General features: G+C 43.9%; 1 protein-coding gene across 1 annotated transcript; it reads left to right on the plus strand.

Annotated features, from left to right (window-relative positions):
* Positions 1-1702: 1702 nt before the first annotated feature.
* On the plus strand, positions 1703-5379 carry LOC139928602 (uncharacterized). Its single transcript, XM_078288634.1, has 4 exons — positions 1703-1904; positions 3295-3474; positions 3849-3997; positions 5226-5379. The coding sequence occupies exons 1-4, from the start codon at positions 1719-1721 to the stop codon at positions 5377-5379; spliced, it is 669 nt and encodes a 222-aa protein (XP_078144760.1). The 5' UTR covers positions 1703-1718.
* Positions 5380-8662: the final 3283 nt, after the last annotated feature.

Raw genomic sequence — 8662 nt, forward strand, 5'->3', positions numbered from 1 at the left:
ATGATATATTGAGAGAAAATCCTCTGTGAGTCGCCTTTAAATTCATCATGAGACTAACACGGCTCAATCATGATAGGGGCAAGAATATTCACTATTAACTGCTAATAATGAACATTTCAGTTGTCACTCAAACGATTTTGAAACCTTTTGATAACAAACATGGATTGTGCAAAAGAGGTTATGATATTAGGAAGGTGTTTGAGTTGTGTGTGTGTGTGTGTGTGTGTGTGTGTGTGTGTGTGTTTTGTTACGCACTTTGCCTCAACTGACTTGAGGAAAAACAGCCAAGACATCCATGCTAATCTGAGCCGCAGTCCTCCCCAATGTGCCAGCCATTGTATTGGACTAGAGCTGTACTACACACACACACACACACACACACACACACGCACACACACACACAACTCTGAAGCCTGACAGTGCAAAAGCCCTTGTCCCAGTTAACAAAGAACAGCTCTCACACTATATAAAATCCCAAATCCCCTTGCCCCATATTTCATCAAGTAAAAAAAAAACGTCAACATCACACCACCAAGGCCTCTGTTCCATTTAGCTAAATAAAAGAGCGTCAGCGGAGTTGAAAGCCCTTGGCCTATTTTTCAATGTTTAACACAGTCATAAAGAGCTGGTAGCTATTACACTGGCTCCCAAGGAGCCCCGGAGGGCCTTGAGAGGCTTGCAGGGAGTCCCCCAGCACGGCGGAGATTAGTTTAACTTCAGTATCAGTGCAGAGACTTGAAGGTAGCACTAGGAGAGACCGCATAATAACTACTGTGATCAGGGTTTGACTCTCTCCGCTGGTATCTCCACGCCGACAGGAGAGACGGAACAAAAATCCTCTCAAATGGAGATCACAGGGACAAAACTTTAACAAACTGGAGTCTGTGGTCGATCTATATGGGAGTCCTTGACTATTATATACATCTATAACAGACCCTGGAGCAGCAGTTGCATTACCTCGTCTCCACAGCTAGAGGGAGGTCTAGTTTTACCGCTGACCTACATTCTGCTCCCTTGTCGTCTTGTTTCATCTCTTTGCTGCAGCAGGCAGGGGGACAGAAGAGGAAGAGAGAGAGAGAGGGGGGAAAGAGACAGAGACAGAGAGGCCGGCTGAAATACAACCCGCTGCAGTAAGAGAGAGATCACATGTGAATGTAATGCCACCGAAATGTTAGGAGGCTATTTTGGGCTCATTTAGAAAATGTTACGTTCTGCTGATGATGAGTTAAACAGATGTATCTCGCATGTGTGGAGACATTCACAGCTTGAGTTATAACCCATGAGATCACATAAGGTTTGTAATAGTGTAATAAATTCAATGTTGCAACACATGCAAAAAGCAAATGTATTGGCTCTAATTATATTGTTATGGTGAGTATGTAGGCCGTTACTGCAGCCATGCTCTCCAATGTTGCTTGAAGGTTTGTTATCATGTAAATATGTTACTTACTGCACATGTCACATGTCAGTAAATCAGTAAATGTATGAGATGCAAAGATGTTTCTGTGCTGCATAATTTGAATGGCAGTCAAGTTGTTTCTGATTGGCAGATCAATGGATTTCATCACAGATTGTCAGTGCTTTCTGTCTTTTCTGTCTTTGTCTTCAGATGCCACCATAAAAAAGAAGTATTTACTGGTATATCATTAACAACCCCTACACAAACATACACACACACACACACACACACACACAAACACACATAAATACACCACATCATGGGTCAGCAGTTTTCGTCAGAGGAGGAGCTTTCTGAAGCGAAGGATGCTATTGGCTCGCTCCTCTACGACGCCATGTTGGAAGGGGGTGCCGTACCTGACCTGGGCGTCGTCCATCCTCTCCTCCTAGCCAATCAAGATGCGAGCTTGGACTCCAGGGCCCGCCTCCAGGAACAACTGCGCCAGGTAAATAAGATAAAAGAAAGGAAATATGACAGTTTGTATATGAATGATGATGATATTGAACGTCAGCAAAACTTTTAGGGAATGTATTCTGACCATAAAATACATTAGAATGAACTGTTCCTGAGCATTCCTATTGATTTAACCTTTAAATCCATTCAGTCATGAAGTACAGATGGAGATGAAGAGGGGAAGACAGAAAGATTTTGAAGCCTTGAGACGGTCGAGACATCGATTGTGCAAAATGGGGCGCAACTCAGTATTAGGAATGTGTTCCTGTTGGGGATTGTAAAAAGGTTAAAATCAATACAATGGGCTACAAGGAACAATATTATGATGACAAAATGCTGTTCACAATTGTTCTTAAAAAGGAGGGAGGGCAGTCCACTTTCCTCTTATTGAGACAGATGGCAGGAAGCGGTACACCGGGATCTCACTGATGATGTAATGCCTTTATGTTGCTGCAGTGCTATGAGAGGAACCAGTGGCTCAAGCTTATTGAGTGAAGCTGATGAGACATGATCATCAAGTGCAGTGTTGCAGAATGATTCACTCATCATAAAACTTCAGAGAGCAAGTAAAAAAAAATGGAAGAAAACAACATTTGCTTTAGTTTCCATGTGTATCACCAGTGCATAAGTAGGAGAAATCCAATGCATGCAACACTTGCACCTGCAAACAAATGATGCAGTGGATGCAATGTAATTGATTCTCCCAATGGATTCAAAGTGTGATCCTGGCCTGAGAGGGACGCAGAGCCTGAGAGGGGAGTCTCTGGTGGGATCCAGTCCTACACCAGCAGGGCCATGTTTGGATCCAGAGCCTGGGATCTTAACCAGGAACTGTAGAGAAGGAAGAACAGCGTTTCAACCAGCTGTGAGCAGGTGCAGCCAAAAATACAAAAAACTAGAAAACACGGAAGAGGCGGAACTCTCGCTCTCAGTAAAAACAACATTATTATTTACTCCATTTTTAAAAGGACATTGTTAAAAAGGTCAATGATGTTTTGGCCCGTTGCAAGGCCTTCATCAGCATGCATGAGAGTGTTGGAGTGGACTGGCTGTACAAGCTCTTGATTAATTAGAGGCAGCTGAACCTAATCAGCAGAGGAGGCCGAGGTTTCCTTGCTGGTTCTAGAGTGGAGATAAACAAAATCCTTCACATATATACAGGCAACTATCAGTGTATTTTAGTAATGCACAAAGTTAAGGAGACGGGACATTTATCCATATTGAACAAAATAAAATGATTAAAGAAATACACTAAGCTAATTTAATCATAAATTAAAATGATCTAAATGACTACAAATCACATAAGCAGATCAACCTAAGCATCTCTAATCAGGTCCCTGTCCCCATCGGGCCGATGTTTCTTCTCATCTCTCCTCTCCCAGCTGCAGGGTGACATAGGGAACCGAGCGCCGACCTACCTGAGGGATCTGATTGGCCGGTTGTCCACGTTCTCCGACGAGCCCCGCCTGGCCGGCCTGGTGGGATTGGTGGTTACTATGGTGATGGATATGGCCTATGCATCATCGAAGCGGTCGTCGGGGGCGGGGGCGTCGTCATGCCAGGTAAAGGATCTGATGGAAAATAATGAATAGAATTTGTATAAATACCAATGGAAATAAGGATTCTAATACATGTGGATGAAGAAAAACTACATTGAATGCATTGCAATGTACTGTATATTCCTGTATACATTCACTGGTGCATTCCACAGGTTTAAAAAGAGGTTTAACAGAGTGTTCATGTGCTAGCTAACGACTGTTTGATATTTATTATGAATACTTAACTTCAGCCTATCAGAGAAGAGTAGCAAAGCTGCAGGAAGTGATGAAGGGACACTGAAAGTTTAGGATCTAAAGTTCTGGATTCAAAACTAACTCAACTGAACTGACTTCCATGTGTGAATGTGTGACTGCAGCAGAGAGTGTGTGAGCTGCAGGAGGTGATGGAGGAGTACCTGAAGCGCTGCAGGATCAACCTGAGCGACCCGGGCCGGCTGAGGCAGGACAGCCTCAGACTGGAGGCCCAGATCAGCCTCAGCCTCACCCAGCTGAAGACCTGCCTGCTGGGGGGGGGCTGCGACTCCAGGTGAGCCCACACAGCAGAGCAGAGAGGAGGAGCGCAGCACAGTAGAATACAGTAGAGTAGAGTGGCACAGAGGGGAGCAGAGTAGAATACAGTAGAGTAGAGTAGCACAGAGGGGAGCAGAGTAGCATAGAGCAGAGTGGAATAGAGTAGAATACAGTGGAATAGAGTAGCATAGAGTGGAGTAGAGTAGAATACAGTGGAATAGAGTAGCATAGAGTGGAGTAGAGTAGAATACAGTAGAGGGGAGTAGAATAGCACAAGAGTGGAGTAGAGTAGAATACTGTAAAGTAGAACAGCACAGAGTGCACTAGAGTAGCATCGAGTAGAGTAGCACAGAGTGGAGTACATACTATATAGTAGAATACAGTTGAGTAGATTTGCATAGAGTGGAGTACAGTAGAATAGAGCAGAATACAGTAGAGTAGCATAGAGTAGAATACAGTAGAATACAGCAGAGTAGAGTGCAGTAGAGTACAGAAGCATAAGTGGAGTAGAGTAGAATGCCTTAGAATACAGTAGAATACAGTAGAGTAACATAGAGTCGAGTAGAGTAGAATACAGTAGAGTAGCATAGAGTCGAGTAGAGTAGAATACAGTAGAGTAGCATAGAGTCGAGTAGAATAGCGTGCAATAGAGTAGAGTAGCATTGAGTGGAGTAGAGCACAATGCAGTAGAATACAGTGCAGGGTGGCTAAATAAAATAGAATGTCAGAGCAGATTGAAGTAGAATACAGTAGAACAGAGTGAAGTTGAACAGAATGGAATATAACACAATAATCATGTAGAAAATAGTAAGAGCAGGAGACAATGCAGTGATGTAGTGTTCATTAGAGATGGATTACAGTTTAAGTAGAATAGAATAGAAAAAAGTGAATGTGATATAGTAGCAGTAATAGAGGTTAACAGAGTAGAATAGGCAACAGTAATATAAAGTATAGAATAGAATATAGTTGAGCCAAAAAGAATGCAAAATAATAGAACAGTCAAGTAGAAAGCAGAAGTTAGTAGAGTACAACATAGTGCAGTAGTGGAACGTTAATTAGAGCTGGATTACAATAGAATAGAAAAAAACATTTGGAAAAGGATCAGAATAGATACTGTGATACTAACAGCCTCACATAGCTTTCAATACATACTACCTGTGTATGTGTGTGTGTGTGTGTGTGTGTGTGTGGATGTGTGTGTGTAAGTCATTAATTGGTGTTCTTAACACTGTCCGTCCCTGCAGGTCTGTGAGGCAGTGGGCCAGCGGAGCAGCATTTCATACCCAGATGTTGGTTCACCTGGCTGGGCTGGAGGGCCAGGCCGAGCCCCTGGCTGCCAGGGCCGCGCTGGAGCAGTACCAGGAAGACCTCACACACATCATACCTGCCTACAGGTAACACATGCAGGAATAGAATATAATAGATGTTAGGAGTGGCCAGTGGCATGTTAAAAATATTAACTTTGATTGGTTGTTGATTGAAATTTTTCTGTTCTTCTTCCCTCAATCTCCACTACTTCCCCCCCCAGGCGTTATAAGTCTGGTACAGTGTGTGTGGTGAAGTGTCGGGGGGGGCTTCTGGGGTCCAGCGAGCTCGGGGAGGAGGGGGGCATGACGGGACTCACCGTGACAGACAGAGAGACAGGAAAGAGTGTGACCATCCCTCTATCTGCCATGGAGAGAGAGACAGGTACACCGTCCCCTTCGAGTCCTTATTCGAAGGGGACTATATATACTAAGTGAAAAGGAATTGAAGTGCATTGAGTTGAATCAAGATTAATTGAATTCAGTTTAATTTTGTCAGTATTTTCTTTAGTATTTCATACTGACAAAGCCCAAATGAAAGATGAAGCCTTACTGATAGATTGAGTAATTGAATTGCATTTAACTGAACCAACAGGGAGAAGAGGGAGAGACCCTGGGCCTGACGACACCTCTGCGCCTGTGTACTCCTCCGTCAACCTGGACCTGATCACCTCAGATCAGTACGCCCAGGCATACCTAGACCGCCTGTTCTCCGATAAGGGGCCTGTAGCAGATCTAGAGAACTACTTTACTTTGTCCCTGCCCTCTACCAAGGCCAGGGACAATCTGAGCACGCTCAGAACTGAACCAGGAAGTAAAAACAGGACAGGAGCGAGAAACGTGACAGAACGGAGCGATGGAGTGGATCTTAAAGACAGAGCGGAGGGAACGGATGGAGAACAAACGAACAGAGGGAAAGGGAGAGATAGAGATGAAATAGATGGCAGGACAGAGAGGAGAGGAAGACGAGAAGAGATGGAGGGATGCGAGCGGAGAGATGAAAGTTTGAAGCTGAGTATTGTGGAGACGGAGCCAGTTGAGAGCCTGAATCACAGCCTTCACTATCCAACCAGTACATGAGCCACGGCAGAGAACTGAGGCCACAGTGGCTGGTCAATCCCAAACCTCACTGGGGTCACATTCCCACTGCGGCCAGCTAGGCTGTAAATCCATGTGTTCATACTGTAAGCTTTGGAATACAGACTTAGTACTCAGTTCTGATTGGCCAATGAACGCATTCTGAGGGTTTTTATTTCTGAAAAACAGACGGCTTTTTCACATCTAATCACATCAATCCTCAGTCGAGAAGTCTGGTCAAGAAGTTTGTTGATTTCTAATCTAATTAACTGGCGCCACCCTGTGGCAAAAAGACATGACTGCTTAGTCACTGCAGACAAACACTCAGCTAACCGAGTTAGAAACATGGAACATTTTTCCAACTTTTAATTTACAAGCACAAAACTTGTGATTGCAGATTAGAGGCTGAACAGCAAGCTTACCACGTGTTTACGTTGCTGTGGTTACAGTTCTGCTACAGTGTAGCCATGTTTGCTAGCTACAGCATTTCCATGGTTACACTTCTGTTACAGTGTAGCTCAAGGATGCTAGCTACAGCGTTTCCATGGTTATGCTTCTGCTACACTGTAGCTCAAGGATGCTAGCTACAGCGTTTCTATGGTTACGCTTCTGCTACACTGTAGCTCAAGGATGCTAGCTCCATGTTTCTATGGTTGCACATATGCTGAACTATTTATTTGTATTTCTTGTAAATTACTTCAGCTTGTAATAAATAAAATATTTTTAAATGAATCATTGGTGTCAAATGATTAATGTCTTTGGTAAATAGCCGTGTAATAAGTGGGATAAGGTACAGTGAGCAGGTCATTATGGCAGAATAAGCCTCAGGGCAGTCAAGACCTGTCAAGGCTTATTTGCCATAATGAGCGGCATGCTGTATGTTATTCCTTACAGAACAACTGTAGTCGGACAGGCTGAAGTGGCAGCTGCCACTACAGCTGATGATATGATTTGATGGTGACACACAGAAAAGTTCTTTTATCCTTCTAATGGTAATCTGCTTTTACTGCATCACACGGCACTTGAGGCAAAGTGTTGACATTATTTTTTTCTATTCATCCGTTTCATGGATCTGTCTTTTCAAAAGTTTTCTTGCTTTTAAAGATGGCAACAGATTGATTTTTTTTTTTGTTCACTTTTGAAACCATCAAAGTAACTGTACTTTAGAGGGAGAAAAATGGATTCAAATCACACGACTGTAATTGTCCAGTTGAACCAAACTCCTTTAGAGAAGTCGGAAGCACAACTACCAATCTGCCAGCTTCACAATAACACTCATCTGCGTTTGCGTCAGGAAACGCTCGCTCTGAAAAAGACATCCTGAGTGACGTTCACAGGAGAGACGGGGCTTTTTGCCGCTAAGTGTTTCTCAGTCTTGAAAAGGTTGAAAAGGTGCTTTTTCTCTCGTGATGGTGAGCAATGGAAGGAGCTCTTCTGCGGCGTAGCTGGCGGCACTGAGTGAATGTCAAGCTGGGAGAGTGTGTGTGTGTGTGTGTGTGTGTGTGTGTGGGTGTGAGAGAGAGAGAGAGAAAAGGAGTGGGGGGGGTGTATGTGATTGCATATGTGTGTGTGTGTGTCTAGACTAGAGAGAGGGGGGGTGCAGCAGTTGTGTTTGACTGTGTGTGTGTGTGTGTTCTGTTTGTGAGTTAGAAAGAGAGAGAAATGGAGAGTGGAGGGATGTGTGCTGTGTGTGTGTGTGTGTATGTGTGTGTGAGAGAGAGGGTTAGAAAATGGGAGAGTGGTGTGTGTGTGTGTAAGAGAGTGAAAAAGGTAGAGAGGTGTGTGTGAGTGAGTGACTTGGAGAGAGGAAGAGGGAAAATGGTGGTGGTGTGTGTGTGTGTAAGAGCGATGAGGGAGAGTGGTGGTGGTGGTTAGCGGTAGTGGTATATGTGTGTGTGTGTGTGTGTGTGCGTGTGTGTGTGTGTGTGTGTCTCGGGCCTTGCTAGCTGTCGATGAGTCACACTTCACGGCTCCAATTACTGGTCTCTGCTCTGCTAATGCTGTCTGATTGGTGTTATTAGGCTCTCTCTCCCTCTCTCTCTCTCTCTCTCTCTCTCTCGCTCTCTCTCTCTCTCTCTTTCCTTTTCTCCCACTAGATCAGATTAGTCCGACTTTATTATTCACCATAGTGTAAATCTGGCTGGTTTCTCCCACACACGCTAATGAAAAGCAGGACATATTTTACATATACACCATTACAGCCTACAACAGATGAAACTGCATTAGCAGCAAGAGACTCATTTTATTGCAGAAAGTGCAGTTGTTATTGTCCAATTAAAATCTCCTATCGCTATTTTATC

This window comes from Centroberyx gerrardi, chromosome 15 (genome assembly GCF_048128805.1).
Source record: "Centroberyx gerrardi isolate f3 chromosome 15, fCenGer3.hap1.cur.20231027, whole genome shotgun sequence".
In the NCBI taxonomy this organism is placed as follows: domain Eukaryota; kingdom Metazoa; phylum Chordata; class Actinopteri; order Beryciformes; family Berycidae; genus Centroberyx; species Centroberyx gerrardi.